This window comes from Felis catus, chromosome E3 (assembly GCF_018350175.1).
Source record: "Felis catus isolate Fca126 chromosome E3, F.catus_Fca126_mat1.0, whole genome shotgun sequence".
Lineage (NCBI taxonomy): Eukaryota > Metazoa > Chordata > Mammalia > Carnivora > Felidae > Felis > Felis catus.
This window is the reverse complement of record NC_058383.1, coordinates 39,681,629-39,704,180: the sequence shown is the minus strand read 5'-3', so window position 1 is coordinate 39,704,180 and position 22,552 is coordinate 39,681,629. Positions and strand designations below refer to the sequence as shown.

General features: G+C 59.0%; 2 protein-coding genes across 12 annotated transcripts in view; one reads left to right on the top strand and one right to left on the bottom strand.

Annotated features, from left to right (window-relative positions):
• Positions 1-362: 362 nt before the first annotated feature.
• The window catches only part of HAGH (hydroxyacylglutathione hydrolase), a 33,080-nt gene continuing 10,890 nt past the window's right edge, over positions 363-22,552 (bottom strand). For 7 of the 10 annotated variants that reach the window (XM_045047871.1, XM_045047869.1, XM_023246408.2 and 4 more), the window contains 6 exons: positions 21,941-22,044; positions 21,560-21,661; positions 16,083-16,167; positions 15,206-15,285; positions 14,636-14,741; positions 363-2,352 (listed from right to left, as the gene is read on the bottom strand). In XM_045047871.1, coding sequence (XP_044903806.1) covers positions 551-2,352; positions 14,636-14,741; positions 15,206-15,285; positions 16,083-16,167; positions 21,560-21,661; positions 21,941-22,044 — 2,279 coding nt within the window. In that variant the 3' untranslated portion in view covers positions 363-550. Of the gene's footprint in view, positions 2,353-3,295; positions 4,625-14,412; positions 14,742-15,205; positions 15,286-16,082; positions 16,168-21,559; positions 21,662-21,940; positions 22,045-22,552 lie in introns of those variants that run through there. The other 3 variants (XM_023246409.2, XM_023246411.2, XM_023246404.2) reach the window with 3 other exon arrangements.
• LOC102899450 lies at positions 5,904-18,861 on the top strand. Of its 2 annotated transcripts, none has more exons than XM_045047890.1 (2): positions 5,904-6,045; positions 7,153-18,861. In XM_045047890.1, exon 2 carries the CDS (start codon positions 12,645-12,647, stop codon positions 13,545-13,547), a length of 903 nt encoding a protein of 300 aa, XP_044903825.1. In that variant the 5' UTR covers positions 5,904-6,045; positions 7,153-12,644; the 3' UTR covers positions 13,548-18,861. The 2 variants fall into 2 exon arrangements, with proteins under 2 accessions (XP_044903825.1, XP_044903826.1); XM_045047891.1 differs by lacking the exon at positions 5,904-6,045 and having other exon boundaries at positions 7,243-7,306; positions 7,397-18,861.

Below are 22,552 nucleotides of genomic sequence, written 5' to 3'. Positions count from 1 at the left end.
CCCCACTTCCTGAGGGACAGGGGCGGGCGCGCCACGGACAGATGCTTCCGGGTGTGGAAAGGACGGCAAAGGGGGCACTGCCGAGAGCTTTGGCCAGGAGCTGGGGGCACGGACCGGTGTCCCAGCTGGCAATGGAGGCTGCCCCGGCTGAACCTCGGCTTCCCAGGACCAGGGCCTCCAGGGACACTGCACCAAGAGGACACAGCCGAGGTTCCGGAGCCCCGGAGTGGGTGCTGCCGCCCCTCAGGTGTGGGCGGGCATCCTAGGAGGGGTGTGGGGGTGGGGGGACACAGGACGGGGACCCGGGATGGAACCCTTCTTCCCAACCCCCCCCCCCCAGGCTACACCCCTGCGGTCACACGCACGTGTTAGATTGCTTTTAATTACCGACTGCGGGGGGGTGCTATGTGATGGCGGTGCCCCCACCAGCAGAACCCCCCGGCTGCCCCGGGTCCTCCCAGGGACGGGACCCCGGCAAGCGAGCAGGTGACGCCTGGCCCCCGAGGCGGACATCGTGTCCCCGCCGGGCTCTGGGCCGGCGAGCCCGCGGTCAGCAGTGAGCAAAGTGGGCCTCGGCCACGTCCCGCAGGTCGAGGCCGGCGACGGCTGCGGGGCCGGTGCAGGTGATGTTGTTGTAGGCGTACGCGGGCGGCTGGCCGTCGTCGCCGTCCGGCGCTGCCCGCACGAAGCGGGGGACCACGTCGGGCTGCTGCAGGGCCAGGGCCCTGAGGGCCCGGAGGGGGCAGCCGCAGTCCCAGGGGTTGCCCTCAAGCCACAGGCGCTCCAGGCCGGGGGCCCGCGGCACGAAGGTCCGCAGGGAGTTGTTCCTGAGGTTCAGGTAGCGCAGCTGCCCCAGCGGCGCCAGCACGTCCTCGGGCAGGGCCTCCAGGCGGTTGTGCGACACGTCCAGCCAGAAGACGCGCCGCAGGGGCCTCAGGGCGTCCGCGGACAGCGCCGCCAGCCGGTTGCCGGCGAGGAGCAGGTACTCCAGCTTGCCGAGCCCCTGGAAGAGCTGGCCGGGCAGGTGTGCGAGCCGGTTGGCGGTGAGGTCCAGCTCCAGGAGCTCCGCGAGCCCCTGCAGGCCCTGGTCCTCCACGGCCACGATGCCGTTGTCCCGGAGGAAGAGCCGGCGCAGCCCCGAGAGGCCGGCGAAGGCGTGCGGGCGGATGCGGCCCAGGCAGCTGCGCTCCAGGTGCAGGCTGTGCAGCCGGCCCAGGCCCTGGAACGCCTGCTCCGGGAGCGCCCGCAGGCAGTTCCCGGACAGGTTCATGACCGCCACGCTCAGGAGGCCGAGGAAGGCGCCCGCCTCGATCTCCTGGATCTGGTTGTCATTGAGCGTGAGCACCTCCAGCTGGCCCAGGCCCTCGAAGGCCTGGCCGGGCAGCTGCCGGATGCGGTTGTGGTCCAGCCGCAGCTCCTCCAGGAAGTGCAGGTCCTTGAAGGTGCGGGGCCGCAAGCCCGCGATGGCGTTGCGCGAGAGGCGCAGGACGTGCAGGCCCAGCAGGCCGGGGAAGGTGTCCTCCAGGAGGCCGCCCAGCCGGTTGTGCGACAGGTCCAGCCAGCGCAGCGCCCTCAGGCCCAGGAAGGCGCCGGGGGCCACGGCGGCGATGAGGTTGTGGTCCAGGTAGAGCTTCTGGAGCTTGGGCAGTTTGACGAAGACGTTGGCCTTGACGCTGCGCAGGGCGTTCCTACTCAGGTCCAACTCCCGCAGCTCGCCGAGGCCACAGAAGAGCGCGGGCTGCAGGTAGGCCAGCTTGTTGCCCGCCAGCACCAGCTCGCGGAGGCCGGCCAGGCCCTGGAAGGCGGCGTCCGGGAGCACGGCCAGGCTGTTCCAGCCGAGGTCGAGGTCCCAGAGGCCGGACAGCCCCCGGAAGAGGCCCTCGTCCACCCTGCCCAGCAGGTTGTTGCTGAGGCCGAGCGAGGCGAGGCCCGGGGTGTGCAGGAACGTGTGGGCCGCCAGCCCCCGCAGCTGGTTCCGCTCCAGGTGCAGGTGGTGGAGGCTGTGCAGGCCGAGCAGTGCCCGCGGCTCCAGGCTGGCCAGTCCGCTGCCCTGTAGGTTGAGGAAGCCCAGACCGGAGAGGTTCTGGAAGGCCGCCGCGGGGATGGAGGAGAAGTTGTTGCCGTCCAGCCACAGGGCCCTGGCGCCGTCCGGGATGCCGTCGGGCAGCCGCGTGAGGTTCCTGGAGCTGCAGAAGACGCTGAGCTCGTCCGAATGGTCCTCGTGGCCGCAGGTGCAGACGGCTGGACATTGCGGGCTCTCGGCCTTCCCCAGAGCCCCGGGCTCCGCTCCCTCCAGGCCGCAGGGGCCCAGCGCTGCCCAGGAGACCAGGAGCACGGCCAGGGCCGGGCCTCCTGCAAGGAGAGGAGCCGGAGGACATGAGTCCCGGGGCGAGCGAGACCCGGCACGTCCCAGGCCTCGGCCTGCGCCCGCAGCCCAGTATGGAACTCGGCACCGAGACCACAGCACGTGACCGTAAAGACAGGCGCTGCCAGTCAGGCGGCAGAAAGGTGGGAGCCGAGTCGTACTCACCCCGCCGGGACTAGAAGCGGAGCCAGACGGGACAGCTGTCGTCCGGCTCCAGACCAACTGTCCTCTCCACCCGGCGGGGCGGCGATGCCCCTTCCCAGAGGAAACCTGCCCATAGAGCTGGGCGGCCGTCTGCGTCCCGAACACGGGCACCGGCCAGGCTGCCAGGTGGGCCCAGGGGGAATGCGGGAGGGCTTTCTGGCACAGGCCCGGGTCACGTGTGCTCGCTGCCCTCGAGCGCCGGCCGTTGCCCCCAGATTGGAGGGCCCTCACACGGGTGCTCCCTGGCATATGCAGCCCGCTGCCGGCATGGGGACAGAAGCAGGGTGGACAGAACGCCATCCCCTCACCAGGGGCCAGGGGTGTGTTAGGACAAGGGGCGCTGGGCCTCACAGCAGCGCCACCCCAAAACCTGCATTGAACGCTGGGCTACCCACAGAACTGGGCCTGTCCCAGCCCTTGGAAGGGCTCAGGGACTCAGCGTGAGGTCAGAGCATGCCCCATCCCCTGTGGACGGGACGAGGCCCCACAGGGCTGGAAGGGCAGCAGTCCCCAGGGGAGGCTCTCTGGGGGTTGAGAGGGGACTCCCACCCTTCCCCTGTACCACTGTCCTGGGCCTTGGGACCAGAGAGGAGGTGGACAGAGGGACCTGAGGCATTCTGGGACCCCAGGAGGGACACTTCCCCCATCGGCCCACCCAGAAAGGCCCGCCCCTGGCCAGGCGGCTGCCCCCAGAACGAGGGGCCGGGGCACTTGGGGGCGCCTCACCTCTCTTCAGGGCCATCCCGCGTGCAGAGCAGACCACAGGCGGGCAGTGAGCAGGGGTGCGTCTGCTGGGGCCGGCTGCTCCTGCCCTCTGACTTCCCCACTGCTGGGGCAGCCAGCACCCTGCCGCAGGCCAGCCCAGCCCTGCTGACCCGGGTTCCATTAACCCCCTCATGCCCGGCTGCCAGCATCGGCCCCGAGTGCCCAGAGTGCAGATAGCACAGGGGAGAGTCGGGGGGTGCCGCGTTCACCCCAAAGCCACCTTTGGGGATCGAGGTGGACGGTGGTGCAGCTCTGGGGGACGGGCGTGTCCCCCCACCTTCGCCCTGCAGGGCTGAGCAGAGCTGGGGCAGCAGGCGTGTGGGGGCAGGGGTCTCCCCTGCAGCAGCTTGTGGTTGGGACACCTTTGGGGAAGCCGGGAGAGGAGGCCCCCTTGCTTGGCCAGCCCCCGGAGCCCAGGTGGGGGCCCCTCGGGCTGCTGTGGGGGACCTCCCCGCTCAGCAGATGGCCACGTGGGAGTTAAGTAGGAGCTGGGTCTGGCATGCTGGCCACACCTTCCCTCCCCCTGCCCGTTTCCTAACAGCCTGGGTGGGGTCCTCATTAGGACTCCCCGGGGCTTCTGCGACCTCAGGGTCAGCTGGTGTCTGGCCGCTCCTCCTCCCCCAGCCTCTTCTAGGAACAGCAGCCGGGCTCCCGGCCACCTCGTGTTTGCTTTCCTAGCACTGCCCTCCCGGGAAGAGCGGAGGGAGGCCCAGCCTTGGGGGCCAGGTCTTGCACCGCAATACCAGCCTCCACCTGCTTTGGGACTCCTGATGTCCCCAGAGCTGTTGGGGCGGGGGGGGGGGGGGGCATGGCCACCCTGCTCCGCACAGGATGGCGGTCCAGCACCTGGCCTGCAGGCAGCCCCGGGTCAGGCCAGGAAGTAGGGGGGCGGCAAGGTGCTGGTTGCTCGAGCGAGGGGAGCCCTGCTGCGCCTTCATCCACCGGCCTCTGCTCTGGCTGCCCAGAACCCCTCTTCCCTGGGGCTGGCGGGGTGCAGTCGGACCTCCAGCCCCGCCTCCCGGCCTCTGCCCACGGGGCCCTCCTCTGGCTGCGCAGGCGGGGCTGGAGGCAGGGCTTGCGGACGTTCAGACTCCAACGTGATGCCCCCACCGCGAGGCGACTCGGAGGGAGGCGGTTGCTTCACAGCCCCGTGGAGGGGACAGTGGGCAGCTGCGGCGCCCCTCCCCAGCCCCCCACCCTGCCTCGCCCCTGCCCTGCCTGAGCTGCTCGTGCCTGGGGGTGAGGGCAGCTTTATCTCTTCCTTTATTGAGCTTTGATTGATTTCCAGGTCGTTCTGAGAAATTATAGATCTGCCGGGAGAAAGTCCACGCCCAGAAATTTACACGGTAAACACGCACTGACACAGCGCAAAGTGCGGACTCAGCACGTTCGTGGCCGAGGACCCTCGTCGGGAAGGGAGGGTGAGCATGGGGAGGGGACCGTGCTGTCTATAGATCCCGGGTGGGGCGCTGGAGAACTCGGGGGGCTGGGGGTTGCCGCAACGCCAGCCTGTCCCCGGTGCCCCAGGCCTCCCAGAGCGGCCTGTCCTGACTGCCGGGTCCCTTGATGCTCCTGCCGTGCACGGTTGACCGCCCGAGGGTCTGCCCAAGGCGCGCGGCGTCCTTCGCTTCCAAGCTTCTGTGTACGGGGTTCGCGCACTGGCTTTGGCCGCTGCTGTCGTGGAGGCTGAGCGGTCCTGGCGTCCAGCTCAGACCTCGGGGCGCGACACTTGGATTGCTCTGGGCGGTCGAGTCGCCCACCGCACCCCCGCCCCGGCCGTGCCCGGCCCCAAAGGGGGGTGAACGTCAACTGTCGTTTGTTTCTCAAATGTTGGTGACGCACCAGCACCTCGGGCTTGTCGCCGGGGGAATGTCCCATTTTGTGATTTTGTTCGATTGTCAGGTAGTCTGATGTGTGTGTTTAAAAACTTTTTCTCCAGATACAAGTCCCCCATTGGGCACGTGTGGGCCGTGGCATCCTGCCTGCTGTCCCTAGACCCTGCAGGGTCACTGAGCTGGGTTCCTCGGGTGCCAGCCTGAGGGACAGCAAACCCAGAGTCCTGACCGTGCAGACCCTCGTGTGGTCATATCCCGTGTGCCACAGGAACCAGAGTGCACCGTGGATGTGCGTGTGGACACGATGTCGGGGCCCCCGGCCGTGGGGGGCTGCCCCCGAGGCCAGAGGGTGTGCGGAAGTGTCCGTGGCTTGTGGAGCAGATCCCCGCCGGAGCAGTCCAGCCACCTGCGCGTGGCCCCTTTTGGTTCCTCAAATGTCACGGGAGCAGCTTGCCGGGTGTGTGAGCCAAAACCGGAGACTGTCGGGGTGAGGGTCGTGCTCAGGTTCGTGGCGGACGGGTGTTCTCACCATGCTGTCTTCCCGCCCCCACACGCGGTGCTCTCGGTGCTCCTGGGATCTCGGGTCATGTGTAAGTTTTCTCCTAGGTGGTTGTTGCTTCTTGATATTATTTGATCCCTTTTTTCCCCTTGGGTTCCGTCTCCCATCAGTCCGGGCCGGACGCGCCTGTCGCTTGTGGGGTGGCACAGTGAGCGTTAGCTGGCGCGACGCCTTCACCGACGGCTCTCTTCCGCACCAACAGCCTTGTGATGCGTAGAAAGCGCACAGCCCTGCGGTTTGGACGGTGTGCCCACCCCCCGCCGCTACAGGACCCTGTGTGCGCTCTGTGGTCTTGTGCGTCCCCCACACAGCAGCATGTGAGTCCTTCGTGCCTTGTTGGCTGAACGGCTGTAGCCCTAGGGATCTGCACCACGTGTGGGTCCACTCGCCAGCTGATGGGCGTTTGCTTTGTTTCTGTTTTGGGGGCTGCTACAGCGTTGGCGTGAACGCTTAGATACAAGTCTTGGTGTGGACGTGTGTCTCGTCCTTCCAGTAGGTTCTCAGGAGTGGACTTGCTGCTTCACAGGATATTTATGTATAACTTTTAAAGGATTTTATTTTTAAGTAGCCTCTATGCCCGACGTGGGGCTCAAACTCACCACCCCAAGATCAACTCTCGTGCTCTCCTGACAGCCAGGCACCCCTTATGTCTGACTTTTTAAAAAACCGTTCTCAAAAGCGTAACATTGTGAGAAGTGGGAGCGTTCCAGCTGGGTCTCGTCCTCACCCGCACGTGGGGTGTGCTGTCTGCAGGTCAGCTGCTCCCATCCCGCGACCCTCCGTGTCGTGGACAGTTAGGGCCGAGCGCCTTCTCATGTGCACAGTGGTCCTCGTCTTCACGGGCGGGGTGTTGATCTGAGTCTTGCACGTTTTTAAATTGTTTTCTGAGTCGTCAGACTTTAATTGTCGGTTATCAGACACGATACTTGCAGATACTTTTCCTTGCCTGTGGCTTACCAATTAAAAAAAAAAAAAAAAAACCTTGGGGCGCCTGGGTGGCTCAGTCGGTGAAGCGGCCGACTTCGGCTCAGGTCACGATCTCACGGTCCGTGAGTTCGAGCCCTGCGTCGGGCTCTGTGCTGACAGCTCAGAGCCTGGAGTCTGTTTCAGATTCTGTGTCTCCCTCTCCCTGACCCTCCCCTGTTCACACTCTGTCTCTCCCTGTCTCAAAAATAAATAAAAAAACGTTAAAAAAAAAAAATTTTTTTTTAAAAACCTTGTCCTTTGAAACGTGAAAGTTTAGTGAAGTCCAGCTTACTGAGGTTTTTTGTGTTTCATGCTTTTTGTGTGCCTAACCCAAGATCACAAAGTTCTTCTGATCAAGAGACATGGAGTACCTTCCCATTTACTTACATCTTCCTTAAGTTTTCTAAACTTGACACTATTTTTTTTAACTTTAACGTTTATTTATTATTTTCACACAGAGCAAGAGAGCTAGCATGAGCAGAGAGAGACAGAGAAGCCCAAGCAGGATACTTGCTCATCACACAGCCTGATGTGGGGCTTGAACTCACAACCTTGAGATCACGACCTGAGCCGAAAGCAAGAGTTGGACACTTAACCGACTGAGCCACCCAGGTGCCCCTTGTGTTTTTGATAAAATAGTTTCTACTTATGTTATTAGTCTTGGTGCTGTTGTGAATGAAGTGGTCTGAATTTCATTTCCAGGTGGTCATTAGCAGGTAGAAAGATCCTGTATTTCTCTTACCGATCTTGTGTCCGGGACCGTCAAACTCACCGGCCAGGTGTGTGCGTGTATCTGGATTCCGTAGGACCCTGTCAGCTGTGACTAAGAACGTGTTCGCTTGTTCTCTCCAGTCTGTGTACTACCCCTTTTCTGTTCCTTTCTGTGCCTCACTGCAAGCCCAGTACGATGTGGAGTACAGAGGCGAGAGCACACCTCCCTCACCTGCTCCTGGTGTTGGAGGTGAGCATTCGGCCCGTCACCATGACTTCTGATGCTCTGACAGGCGGAATGATGCTCTCGAAGATACCCTGTCCTTCCGCCGGAATCCGGACTGTGTCGGGTTACACGGGCAAAGGGAGTGGAGGTGCTGATCAGCCTGGGATAGTGAGACTAACGTGGGTTTTCCAGATGGACCCAGTGTCACCACAGGGGTCCTTGATGGTGGAAGCGGGGGGGGGGGTCAGGAAGGGCGGGCGTAGGCAGTGAGAGGACCCCAACCACGGGTGGGGAGTAGACAGGGAGGAGGCCAGGAGCCGAGGAACGTGGGCGCCTCCGGCAGTAGGACGCCTCCGGGAGTAGGACGCCTCCGGGAGGACGCAGCCCCGCAGGCACTGTGTCCGGCGTGGCCCGGGTCCGACTCAAGGCTGCCGGCACGAGGTCTGCGAGGAAACTTCGCACGGGTATCTTTGATCCTGAGGCCAAGGAAGCTGCCTTCCGCGGTTGGACACTTCTCACCACGAATGTGCCGGGTTTCGTTCCTTGTTTCGCTGCGTCCGTTGAGTTGATCCTGTGGATTTTGTCCTTCGTTCCCCTAGGATGGGCCGCGACATCTGTTGGTTTTCAGGTTTGCGGCTGATGGTGCAAATGCTGCCGTATTTGGGTTACTGATGCTGTGTTACAAAGTTAACATCTAGGTTCACCAGGGACACCGACGTCTTCTGTCAGGCCCAGGCTTGCGTCGCAAAGGAGCTGGGAAGCGTCTTTGAAAGAGTTTGTGAGTGATGGGTGTTACTGACCGAACGCTCCGTGAAGTCACCAGGCTCTTCCTTTGTGTGAACTTTAGACTTTCTGTGTTAATTCAGTTTCTTATTACAGGTCTGTGGTGTTTTTCTGGTTTTTTCTGAGTCCATTTAAATGATTTGTGTCTGTAGGAATTCATCTGTGTCGTTCACTCGCATTCCTGGAGAGGCCTTGACGTTTATTTCTGCAGGGTGGGTGGTCCGGTCCCGTCTCCCGCGTGAATTCGGGAACCTGGGTGCTGTATCACTGTGGGTCTGTCAACGTGATGATCTTTTCAGAGAGTTTTGGGTTTACTGTCCGGCTGATTTCCTGTCTTCTTCTTCTTCCTTTGTGTTTCTCTTGCTCTTCTCTAGTTTCCTGAGGCAGAAGCCTTTTCTGTGCAGGTGTAGGAGGCCCTGGGCTTGTCTGTGTCTGACAGACGCTGGTGTCCACTTTTGCTTCTTTTGATCCCCAAGCTTAGAGATCTGTTACTTCACTTCTAAACGGGGGGAGGTTTTCCTCACTTCGTTCTGCCACAGGTAACTAATTCCGCTGGGGTCAGAGGACGTACTTTGTATGCGTTGGCTTCTGAAAACTTAGGACGACTTGTTCCGTGGCCGGAGTTGTGGTCTGTGCCTGAGGACGCCGCTGCGTGGGCCGTTCTGAACCCAGGCGGGTTCCGTCGAGCAGTCGCGCGCCGTGCTCCTTCCGCGTCCTTGGCAATGGCATCGACGCGGTCTGGCTCTTGCCGAGAATTAAGACCTCTAATCCTTACTGCTACGTTACTTATCTTCCTTGCGATTTCTCAGTTGTACTCTTGCTTACGCTGTACATACGAAGTGTTCTTTGTCCCCAGGGGCTGCCACGCCCACTCAGTGGACAGGAGCCATTTGCTGCTTCATCAGAGGACTCTTAGAAAGTCAGGGCTCCAGGTGACACATAATTATGACACCTGTCTGAGCTGGCAGCCGGGGAAGGAAGACACAGGATGTGGTGTCCTGCCTCCTCGCCCCCCTCTCCCCGCCTACACACACCCACCTGGCCACGGTGGGACCCCAGATGGGCTTGACCCCCACCTCTGCTAAGGGCTGACCTTTGATGCAGACAGAGCCCCGGTGGCACATGGGCACAGGTGTCTCGCCGTCTGGATCTGTGGGCCCCGCACCAGACCACGTCCCAGGCCTCCCTGCTGCTCCGGCCCAGGATCGGCATCCTGGGGAGATGGACCAAGAGCAGCCTCTGCTTTTATGGTTTCACTGACACGTTAATGATGAAAAGTTCAGGGGGCTACACCACGATGAACGTCCTCAAAGGCCCTGAAACACACACTCGGGTCACTGCTGTGAACCTCACCTGGTACACAGAGACATGTGGTAGGTTCTGATTAGTAAGGCCCGGTCACCGCTAAGACCCCAGCGCCTTCCTAGCTGGAGAGCAGCACCACAGCAGGGCAGACAGACCCCAGCCAGGAAAGTGGGCACACGGCCCTAGGGAGAGACTTCAGCACTCCTCCCCGGGCCGCGGGGGCCCTGGGCTCGTGCCCGATGGGAGGAGGACGGGCCGCCTCAGAGCCCCTACGTGTCAGGGAAGAGGTGAAGGAGAGAAGCCATGCCAGGCCCCAGCCACACCGCCGTGCCCCGCACCGCACGCTTCGGACAGGCTCCCAGCTTCGCATCCGTGCTCAGAAAGGCGACACCTAGGAGCCCAGGAGGCGGGAGCCGCAGCAAGAGATCAGCGAGCAGGAGGGCACCCCTGACCCCTTCAGGAAATGCTGGAAGGAGGGTGCCTGGCTGGCTCAGTGGGGTGTGAGTTCAGGCCCCACACTGGGTATGGAGATTTAATTCTTGAAAAGAGAAAAGAGAAAATGTTGCAAAGAAAGACGTCTCCCCAAGTGGCTGAAACCCACGGAGGGACAGCCCATAACCGTTTACGAAGGGAGCCGGTGGTGTGAAAAAGTGCACAGAGCGAGCACCAGGCTCCCAGCAGAATCACCTCCTTCGAGCTCCCCACGAGTGAAGAGACCTCCCCCTGCTCCCCCCACCGTGTTGCCGTCATTTACAGGAAGCAGACCGGGCTTGTACAAGGAAGGCCAGAGTGCAGCCGCCGACACACTCACGTGGAGTCGGCCAGACCAGAGGAAAGCGTGTGACGAAGCCCGGTTCCCCTGGGGGTGACTTTTGGCCACACTTCTGCATGTCCTGCCACCTGCCGGCGCCCCAGCGTCCCCACCTCACTGCCCCGCTAGCGCGCCCAGCCTCCCGGGTGCTGGCGACTCCCGAGGGCGCGCTTCGGCCTGGACCCGCCCCCCACCCCAGTGGACGCAGCTGGACCCCCCACAACCGCGTGCTCACCACTCGGCTCACGCTGCGAACCCCTTGGCCTCCCCTGCGGCCCCACACGCACTCGAGATCCCGTGGAGACCTGCCCGCCCCCACCTCCGCTGGCTGCCAGTGGCCCCCAGGGTCCCCCTGCACCCTGTCCGCCGACCCGCCTGCCACCGCTCCCTAGTCGCCTCCCCTCACGGCTCAGCCACACTGGGCTCCCGTCGCGCACTTCTGCCCCAGGGCCTCGGCACTCGCTGGTCTCTCCCAGAGATCAGCAAGGCCCTCTCCCTGAACCTTTGGTTTTTGCTCACGTCACCTCCCTGGCCACAAGGCTTCCTGCTTGCTCCTTGCCCACTTTATTTTCCTTAGTGCTTCCTCAGTCCGAGCTGCCCAGGATGTCCATCTTGTCACTCCGTCCCTCTACCAGGACAGAAATTCGACAAGGGCAGGGCTTTCTGTGTTCACTCAACCCCGAGGGGAGCTCGGCCTCGGCCCCCAGGTGTTTGTCAAACCAGTCACTGGGGTTCAGGACGAGGAGCAGTGCCTCTCTCCCCTCCCCCCACCTCAATACGGGAGACCCACAGGACAAAAGGCCAAGCAGCAAGACCGCAGAAAGTTCACGAAGGAAACGGAGCCCACGTGGGGAAAAGGAGGTTCCCTAAACAAAGCTCACTGCGCTCCTTTACGTTCCTGAGCACTGACGTGATCTGAAAAAGACGCCATTTACGACAAGAACAAAGTAGACTGGGACTGACGTTCCCGGAGAACCGACGTCTGGGAAGGAAGCCGTGACACCCGTCGTCACCCAGGCAAGTGCTGCGTGGCGCTCTGCCTTCCCCTGGGTCGGGCAGGGAGTCTCTACTTCCTTGGAATTTCCCACATGGTCACAGCAGCCTCGACACACCTGAATTTACCTTAACGCGGTCACTCGAGGGGGACAGTCCTACCAGAAGGACCCACCCGGTGGCAAGAGTTCACTCGCAGGGCCAGGGATGACGCAGTGACCCCGGAGCACCTCAACACAGGCTCACGTGTGCCACAGCGGGCACAGCACACGTTCCGGGCCCTGTTTGCTTGGCTGTGCCCGTTATAATCACACTGCGAAATCATCACGGTGGCACTCCTCTGAGTTCTAGGAGCCATGCTGGTGACCTACGGAAGGTGAGGGGTCAGTGGGAATGCGTGGAAGTCGCAGCCAGGTGGCCAGAAGGGCAGGAGGCCTGGGGGGGCCCGAGCTTACAGCCATCTGAGGGGACAGTCTCTTTGGGGACCGCGAGCCTCAGTCACAGGGCCACGCGGACACTGGCACTACACGAGTTTTAGCAGCAGGAAGAGCAGCAGAGACCCTAATGCCAGAGGGGGGGGCATGTCCATGGCCTGACACTTGTCACAAGTCCAGAAATCCGGTGAACCCTATTCCGGCCCAAACCACAGCCGTCAATACTCTAACGTTCGTACATACGGGCAAAGGGCCAGGTGGGGCCGTGTCCCTTCCTAGAAATGAAGACTTATTCTAAAGCTGTAGTAAGGGGGAATGTGGGGCCTCAGAACAGGTCTGCACCCCCGGATGCGGGCCCTCGGGCTGGCGGTGCAGATGAGCAGGGGCGACGTAAAGTGCCTCCAGGGAGGCAAACCACCGACCGCCGGCGTAACAGCATCTTCACGTGAATTACAAACACGAGTGTCAGAAGCAAGCACGTAAACAGGAGGGCAGCAGAGGACGGAAAGTAGGAGACACGAACTTGACTCCATCAAAGATTTCTTCAATAAGACGACAGAGTGTGGAGCGACCAACTCGAACACGTGTGACCGGAGCGCGGCTGACCCTCAACGGGGAAGGTCGGCGAGGAGCAAAGCCAGCAGAACACTGGCCAGAAGCCCGAGGAGAGGCAGCCCGGGGTCGGAAATGCACACGGCCAGCCTCCCCCGTCCCCGCCGGTTCTCGTGCAGCCTCCACGGAGCGCCCCGCTCGCTTCCGGGGGGCCGCAGACGCCAGCACACGCGAGGCCCGCGGAGCAGCCCCAGGGCGGTCCACACCCTCGTGCGGCGGACAAGACTCCTCCACCGGATGGGCCAACACCTTCTCCCGCGTGGAAGTGCCCATCCTCCACGGCCAGCTGGGGCCCACGTGAGATCGTTTGAGCCGCGCCACAGCCCAAGAGCCAGTGGGGGTGGCCCAGCGGGTCCCACCACCAAGGACAACGTGTGCAAAGGGAGTTGCTATCCGGGGCTCCTGGGGTGGGGAGAGGCCGGGTGCAGGGGCGCGCTTCTGTGTTCGTACGTTTCAGAAACGTTCATTTTTCTTCTTTGGCATCTGAATGTGCAGCCGGTAACACGCAAACTAAGGAAACACATCCCCATGGGGTGGGGGGGAGGTGGGCTGGGGAGGCGGTGGCCGTGGGGTCCCTGGCTACACGAGAACTGCTCACGCACAGGGCCCGGCCGGAGGGGGCACAGCAGAGGGCCACACCGGATACCCGCGCTCTCCGGTACCGACAGGCCTCGCAAAGCACCACGACGCATCCTGAGACGCCCACGCCACTACGCCCAGTTGGCGGTACAGAGCTACACAATGAAGCATCTAGAAGGACCCACAGAAACCCCATTCCCTGACACACCTGGGGTCGCAGGGGGGCTGAGGCTCCACCTAAGGCATCCTCCTCTTTGGACAAGGGTGACTGCTCCCCGGCCGCACGGCACCGTGGCCACACGGGCAGCTGCGGAGCCAGGACCTGTGCAGGTCCTTGGCGACCGGAGGCCGTCTGAGGAGAGTGGCGGGAGACAACCTCAGCTGGACGAGAAGCACTAACCGTGGGCCGTCCAGCAGGAGAGGGTGGGGCAGGCAGGGCCTCGGGCGCCGTGCGTCGCAAGGCAGAGCCGAGCGGAGGAGGTCGGGTCGGAACCGGGAAGACCTCCGGGTGCACACGTGAGCAGCCCGTCCTGCCCCCGGCTGGGCCCCGAGCCTCATCCCTCCCCGTCCCGCCTCTGGGTCCTCCCGCTACCCCCACCTGGGCTGAGGCTCAGTGCAGCCAGAGCCCGCCCTGCTCCCCCAGCCCGGGTCTGGCCTGTGGCGGCTGGCTAAGGAGATGGCCGCTGCCTGGGACAGCGGCTTTCGGGGTTTCCTCCGGCAAAAGCAGAGGGAACTCAGGGCAAGGACACGCAGGTCAGGGACCTGGCCTCCCCGCACTTCGGCCAGGGCAAAGGTGATGGGGGCCTCTCCCTGCAGGGGGGCCAGATGGATCAAACCTCAGCGGGGGCGGCAAGGTGCCGGCGGTCGCATCGGAGAGCTCCTTCATCCACACGAGGCACGGTATCCACACCTGTCCCTGCGGGTGGCCCAGGACCAGGCACCCAGGGATCGGGGCACCGTGGGGCGGAGGCCCCAAGCACAGAAACGCTGTGTCAACGAACCCTTCACTGCCCCGGCCCAGGCCGGTGCCCCCGGCGGGGCTGGGGTTCTACTCCACGTCCACATGGAAACGGCTCTGTGAAGAGGACACCACAGGACCCACCAGAGAAGGAGGTGAGGGCGACGCCGTCCCCCAGGCGTCCTGCTCTGGGGGGCATGGGGCGGGGAGGGGGCCGGCGCTCACAGGGCACCATGTGGGGCTCACACGGCGAGGACCAGGGCCCCACCGAAGGCCAGAGAGAACAGAGAGTCCGCAAGCAGAGCATCGGGGAATAATACACTTTCTAGACTTCTCTTATAAATATGCATTAGAACATCTGATAACATGGGCAAAGGGCTATGAAATTAATTCAAAATTAAGTCAAGATTGAATTTCCTGCACTCCTGGCAGGAAATTCACCTAAAACATCTGAACACCCAAAATGTGCTTGAAGGCGGCAGCGGCCACGGGCGCCCCAGGCCCTACGGCCACCTCAGTCCCGGGGCACCTTGAAATGGTCCTTCTCTTTGCGGATGGCCCTCATGGTGGTCACCGGGTCCGTCTCGCCAGCATGCTGCTGCACCGTCTTCTCTCTGCGGAAGCCGAAGGCCAGGCTGCAGGCCGCACGTGGTGCCCCCCGGCCCACCACCCGCCCCAGGGCCCCAGGGAAGAAAAGAGCAGGCAGAAGTGGGGACATTCTTCAAAACGAAAGGCCGGCACTAACGGCCAACTCGCGTGTTCCTAACGGTAGGAGGCCTGCTGGCCAAGCCGTCCTGCCAGTGACCCAGAGACGGGGGACACGGACTCCACGCTGGCTCCCGGCAGCGCCCCGGTGACAGAGCTCCACGAGATTCCCGGGGACCGTGCCTGCCCACCCGTGGATCCTGACTGCGGTGTCAGAAAGGACCCCACACCCTGGCCACGTGTAAGGAGAGCACCCCTGACAAAGCCGCCTGCTTCCTAGGCTCAGGGCACTTGTTAAGACCCCGTGGGGTCGCCTGAGCCTGAGCTGCAGGGACTGGTGAGTGGGCCCCCGCTGGCGGCACGAGGGCGACCCAGAGGTGCCCACGCCCCTCACCTCACTCTCATGAATGGGTTGTAGGTGAACTCCTCCGCGATGGTGGACGGCACTGTGGGCTCCCCGATACCGTACTTCTCCTGCAGAGGACAGAGGTCACGTGAACACGGAAACGTCTAAAGGAACATTTCAGAGTACTTTCTAATCTTAAAATATCATCCAACTCAGAAGGCAAAGTGAACGGGGTCAGGTCAGTGCAAGGACGGGCCCCTTCCCGCTGTGGAGATGCGAGCGTCCCGGCCACCACCGACAAGTTGTCCCTTCTCCCCTTGCTGTCCTGGAAGTGGAGGGGGACGTGAAAACTTTTACGCTGATATGAAGTGTGTGTTTTACATGATAAAATAACCAGCAAAAACCCAGAAAACGCAGAAGAAAACACCACCAGCCCTGCACCAAGACCAGTCATGGGCCTCGCACAGCTCACTGCTTGCAAGAGCGAGGTGACAGGTGCCCGTGGTCCCTGCCCTGGGCTCACAGCCCCTCTAGAAGGCGGCAAGCTCTCGTCACAGGCTCCCCAGGAGAAAAACCCAGGACGAGCCCTCCGGTCGGGATGGTTTCACTCCTGATCAGCACCATCTGGCCCACTGGTCACTCCTGTACGGACCTGTGCGGGATGTCAGCTGGCAGCTGGGGGTCTCCGCCCTCCCTGCGGCCCCTGCCCTTCTTCTGCCGGGCTGATCTCGAGGGCCACAGGGTCAGAGCTTGGACAGCACCTGTCAGCACCCACACGCAGGGCCCTCAGACCCGAGGGTCCCGGTGCCACCCCCAAACGTGACCAGTGGTGGCAAGAGGTGATCCTTCAACCGCTGGTGGGATGCCAAGTAGGGGTCTGGCGGGAGGTCAAGATGAAGGCTTGTCACTCATCTCTGATCCTCCCCTTCTGGTGAAAACAAGCTGGGTGTTTTAGAATATTCCCTGCTTCCTCCAGTATTCACTCTTCCTGAGAATTCCTTCTCCACCTCCTATGAGGGAAGGAAACAAGTTAACACTTCTAAGGATAATTCTAAAACACGTCTTGACACGTAGAGTCAGAGAACCATACACGGTCATCACCTTGTAGATTATCTATTAAAATGAGTGCTGGGGCGCCTGGTTAAATGTCCGACTTCAGCTCGGGTCATGATCTCACGGTTGGAGTTCGAGCCCCACATCAGGCTCTGTACTGACAGCTGAGAGCCTGGAGCCTGCTTCGGATGCTGTGTCTCCCTCTCTTTCTCTGCCCCTCTCTCAAAAATAAGTGTCAAAAAAAATTTTTTTTTTAATGTTTTTTGAACTTGGGTAAAGCAAATATTTCTTAGATAAGAGACAAAAAGTATGAACCATAAAAAAGTTAATACGCTGGACTTGATTATCAAAATTAAAAATGTTTGCTCTTCAAAAAACATTGTCAAAAAAATAAAAGGCAATCCACAGAACGAGAGAAACCAGCCGACAGAGGACTTGCGTCCAGCATATACTTACAAAATTCTCTTGTGATCGAAAATTAGTTCAAATTTTTAAATGGCCAAAAGATTTGAACACACAGTTCACAAAATGGCCAATAAGCACATAAAAAGACGCTCAACGTTTTGAGACACTAGGGAAATGCAAGCTAAAACCACAATGCGACTGCACTACGTACCCATTAGAATGACTAAAACCACAATGAGTGACGATGCCGAGGGCTGGCGAGCTTGTGGAACGAGTGGAACTCTCACACTCGGCTGACACGAACGTAAAGTGACAGCCACTTAGGAAGCCAACTCGGCACTTTCTCTACAAGTCAAACGTACACCGCTACCACGTACCCGTTTCACTCCTAGGTATTTACTCGAGAGAAACGAAAGGGTGTGTCACACACGGATTTGTGCGCAGAGGTTCACAGCAGCCGACGCCCGGAAACAGCACAAACGTCTACAGACGGGGGAACGGATACACCCAACAACGGAATACTGCTCGGCGGTGAAAGGAATCAACTCCTGACACGCAGCAGCAGGGGTGCACCTCCGAATCCTGCTGCTGAGTGAACAGGAGACCGTGCATAAGGTACCTTCCATTTACACGATATTCTAAAAACCGCAACAGCTCTAGGGCACCCAGCAGATCGGTAGGTGTCCGGAGCCGCGAAGACAGTGAGGTGTGAAGAAGCCTTTCGGGGGTGGTGGAACGTTCTGTGTCTTCATCATAATGGTCGTCGTTTCAGTGGTGTCAGTTTATCTGTCAGAATTCACTTGGCCCTTCACTTGAAACGGATGCAGTTTATCACATGTGAACTGTAGCACCACAAAGTTGACACTCGAGAAAGACAGCATGAAAACCGTCAACAAATTTGAAAACCTTGACAAAATGTACACAGTTCCTTGAAAGACAGAAGCTGCTAACAAAATGGACTCGAGAAGATGCAAACATCTAAGAGCCCTACACAAAAGACAGACACCACTTCTAACAACAACGATGACATCTTTCCACAAAGAGAATTCAACGTCCAGATGGTTCCAATGGTGAATTCTAACATTAAAGGAAAAAACAGTATCACACAAAGATTCTTTCAGAAAATACGAGGAAACACCTTCCGAGTCACTTAATGAGGCCAGCTCTGCCCCAGTACTGAGACCAAAGACGTTACAAGAAAATAAAACTACAGGCCAATATCCCTTGTGAACACAGACACAGAGGGACTGTGGCAGCGTAACACAGCATGACAAAGTCTGTCTAGAAAGCAAGGTGGGTTTAACGTTTGAAACCAACTGAGGGGGCACCCGGGGGGCTCAGCCGGTTAAGCACCCGACTCTCGGTTTCTCAGGTCATGGTCTCACAGCTCGTGGGATCAGGCCCCGCATCAGCACGGAGCCTCTCTCTGCCTCTCTCTCCAAAGAAATTAAAAAAAAAATGAAACCAATCAATGTACCCCACCATATTAACAGTAAAAACAAAATATGGTTACACACTAGAGAAAAAGTCAGTTTGCAGAATTCAACACCCACTCGTGATTAAAACTTTCAGAAAACCAGGAATGGAAGGGAACGCCCTCAACCTAAGAAAGATCACAAAAAACTTGCAGCTAACGTACGGGTGACACACCGAATGCTTCCCCTCCGAGACCGGGAACAAAGCAGAGGTGTCCGCTCCCACCGTCTCTCTTCGGCATCGTACCGGAGACCGCAGCCGGTGTGATTAGGCCAACAAAGTAAATAAAAGGCACATCAATCAGAAAAGAAGGAAGAAAAGTGTCTCTTTAGCCGATGACGTGATTGTGTGCTAAGAAATCTACGAAAAAGACGCTAGAATAAGGGAGCTTAGCAAGGTCACGATACAAGATCAAACAAGTATCATTTGTGTTGCTGAAGACTTCAACAATAATCATTTTCAGCCAAATACAAAAATGTGAAGTACTTAAGGATACATTTAACAACCTGCACAGCTTCTTTAGCAACGAAGATTATAAAAGACTGCCGAGAGGAACTGATGACCTCAGTAAATGGAAAGAGTATATTCATGAAAAGACTCAATACTGTGAAGATCTCAGTTCTCCAAATCTTTTGTTGCATCACAGTCCCCATCAAAAGCCAAGCTGACTTTTTTGTAAAAATTAACAAGATCCTAAAATTTCTATGGAAATGCAAAGCGCTTCAAAGAGCCAAAACCAATTAAAAAAAAAAGACCACAGTTGGAGGATTCATACAGCCTGATTCCCAGACTTACCGCAAGCTATGGTAACTGAGACCATCTGCTATTGATGGAGGAGAAGCGCAGAGACCCACGGAACAGCGAGGAGGGTCCAGAGGTGACTCACGCCTGCACTGTCCGTTTTACTTAGCAAAGACGCCGAGGTAATCCAACAAGGAAAGGACGATCTTTCTAACAAATGGTGCTGTGCAGTAGGATGTCAACGTGCAAAAGCAGATGCACTCGCACCCCGACCTCACACGGACACCAACGTCGATATGAGCAGGATCACGGGCCTAAGTAGAAATCTGAATGACCGTAAGAGCTAAGACCATTCAACTTTCAGGAGAAAACACGGCACAGAGTCTTGGTGGCAAGGGGTGTGCAAAGATTTCTTAGGACACAAAGGGTGTAAAGAGAAAATATCAACAAACTGAACTTCATCAAAAGTGTAAACTTTTGGGGCGCCTGGGTGGCTCAGTCGGTTAAGCGTCCGACTTCAGCTCAGGTCACGATCTCGCGGTCCATGAGTTCGAGCCCCGCATCGGGCTTTGGGCTGATGGCTCAGAGCCTGGAGCCTGCTTCCGGTTCTGTGTCTCCCTCTCTCTCTCTGCCCCTGCCCCGTTCATGCTCTGTCTCTCTCTGTCTCAAATATAAATAAAACGTTAAAAAAAAAAAAAGTGTAAACTTTTATTCCGGAAAAGACACTTAAGAAAATAAAAGGGCAAGCCACAGACCGGGTGAAAATATTTGAGATATGTATCTGGTAAAGACGTGTTTGCAGAATACATAAGGAATTCTTGCAACTGAGTTCAGTTTTTCAAATGGACCAAAGATTTGAACAGACATTTCACAAAAGAGGGCCTGTAAGAGGCCGACAGCCACCAGAGCAACGGAAACTTTAAAACCACAGGGAGACACGGCTACACGCCTATTAGAACGGCTGAAATTGAAAACGTTGGCGATACGTATGCACGGGGAGCCCCTGGGGCTTACACGTCCCCAGAGGACGGGCCAAGAGGCTCGGGAGCTTCTTCAAAGTTAAACGTACACTTCAGGCGGCCGGGCCCCGCTGCCCCAGGTCTGTACCCACACACTGGGAAACCTGTGTTCACACAAAGACGTGCGCACAGAGGTTCACGGCAACTTTGTTTACAATAGCAAAACGCTGGAAACGACCCAAGAGTCCATCCACAGCGGATAAACAAATTGCAGTACAGCGCACCGCTCAGAAACCAAGAACAGGAATGGATCTCCAGTTACGTTGAGCTGAAGAGCCAGACACGGCCAGTGTTCTACGGCTCTGTTTCTGAGACTCCAGAACAGAGTGACCTACGTGACAGCCGATCTGCAGCTGGGGGGTGAAAGCAGAGTGACAAGGGAAACTGAATCTCGACTGGGGGTGGGGGGCTCACACAGGGGCACATACTGTCAAAAGTCATCAAACCGTGTACTGCTCACTCAACACAGGTATGTTTTATCAAATGGAAAGTATCCTCAGTTAAGATTAGTTTTTAGAAGTAGATAACTATGAAGCAAATTAGTGCAATGTTCACGGGGGCGCATGGGGGGCTCAGTGAAGCTCAGGTCATGACCTGAGCCCCACGTAGGTTAGAGGCCCGCGTCGGGCTCCGTGCTGACCGCTCAGTGCCTGGAGCTGCTTCAGATTCTGTGTCTCCCTCTCTCTCTGCCCCTCCCCCACTCGCACTCTGTCTCTCTCACTCTCAAAAATAAACACTTCAAAAAATTTTTAATAAAAGTAGGTAACTACGAAGCGAATTAGTTCAGTATGAATAGACTGCTATGGAAAAAGCAGCAGGACCCATTACTAAATGAAAGGGAACAGTACGTGTGGTACATACACAGGGTGAGTTCATGGAGATCACTAAAATACTCGCCTACGTGCACTGCAAAAAAAAGGGATAATGTTGACCAAGTGATAAAGGTAGTGTCTGAAGTCTTACAGGTGTTATTTTGTGAGCCCGTGCCCAAAACCTGATAAAGATGCTCAAAAAAAACAGGTAGGTGATATATTAAGAAACAAAACTCCAAAGCAGTACTGGTCATGAACGGAGCAGAAGGCCCAGCGGCACCTGGGGCCTCCAGGTGTGGCTTACTGACACCCGTCAGCCACCGGATGGGGAAGGGCCCCCAAGTCCAGGGGCACCTCCCTCAGCCCACCCACCTGCAGCAGCATTTGCAGACGCCCCACTGAAGACGCCCCCACTGAAGACGCCTCCGGGACAGTAGGCCACCCCTGCAGCCACACCTCTGAGCACCCCTAGGGGTCGCCACAGAAATAAATGCCTTCCGGACTAGCAGCCTCTGGGGCAAATCCCGCCGCTGGCCGGCAGGTGCGCTTTCCCCAAACGGGAGGTGGAGGTGCTCACTCACGGTCCCCCCTACCCTGTGCTCAGGACGCGGGGCACAGATCAGGGACCCGCGGCGCCGGCCTCACCCGGGCACCTGCTGGAAATGTGGACTCCCAGGCCCAACCCGGCCCCACTGTGTCAGAAAGGACGTTAACCAGAGAACTGGGCCTTCCTCGCGGAGTTCCAGGAGGGCCACTCCGAGACCAGACTGGCTTGCTGGCCAGGAGGAGCGCCCTCTGCCCACACTGGACACCGCGCCCTGACAGCGCTGCTCCCAGAGAGGCACTTCGGGGTCACGGACCCGCGGGCGCACCCCCGCCCGGGGCGCCCCACTCACCTTGGCCCAGGCCAGTTTCTCCTGAATGGCAGTATTGTTGGGCTCCACGTGGCGCGCGAACTTGAGGTTGTTGATCGTATATTCGTGGCCGCAGTACACTCTCTGAGGAGAACACCAAACTGTGAGTTCAGAGAGTCTCCGTGATCTGTCCTCAAAGCCCTCACAGACACGCATGCGGGGCTCTGGGCCAGGTCCTTTTAGCGACACGCACCGAAGTGTCCCTGAGGACAACGGGCATTTCTTGCGTGTACATTAAACAGCAATAAATAGTACAAGAAAAGCCACGCTTCCAGAGGAAATGCCTCTGCCTTCCCACTCTTCCCAACACGGGGGACAGGACGGGCGGGAGGTGAGGACCTCGCTCCGTGGGGCCCCACCTACCGTGTCTGGAGGGAGCCGGCCCAGGATCTCAAGCAGGGCTTTGTACATCTCGTCCGCTGTCCCTTCGTAGAACTTCCCACAGCCAGCCACGAACAAGGTGTCGCCTGCAAAACGGGACAGCCACGGAGCAGTGGGGGGCTGCCGGCAGGACACCCCCTGAGGGGCTGGTGGCCAGCTCCTGAGCTACACTGGACACCAAGCGTTCATGGCTGTACCCATAGCCGGCCTCTACCAGACCCCGATGGGCCACCCCTAACTGCCAGGTTGGACCCAGAGAGACGCCCAGCTCTCGGCTCCCGTGCCCCAACCTCTCCCGTCAAGTCTCGCTAACTGGCACTACCAGTCCCGCCAACAGCGGCTCAAACCCACCCCTTAGGGTCTCCCCACTCCTCCCTTCACTGTCCTAGCCTGTCCGCATAGCGCCGAGACCCCCCACCAGCCCTTGTCCCCACCCACCCAGCAGCCCTCCCAGACCCACCTCCCTAAGGCGCCTATTTTTTCTTTTTACTTCTTTATAATTGTGTTGGGGTTTTTTTCTTTTCTTAAGTAATCTCTGCACCCAATGTAGAGCTCGACTCACAACCCCGAGACCGAGAGTCACGTGCCCCACGG

Excerpts from the sequence above, each read along its gene's own strand:
- LOC102899450 (XM_045047890.1), top strand. The coding sequence starts at position 12,645 with ATGCACACGGCCAGCCTCCCCCGTCCCCGCCGGTTCTCGTGCAGCCTC.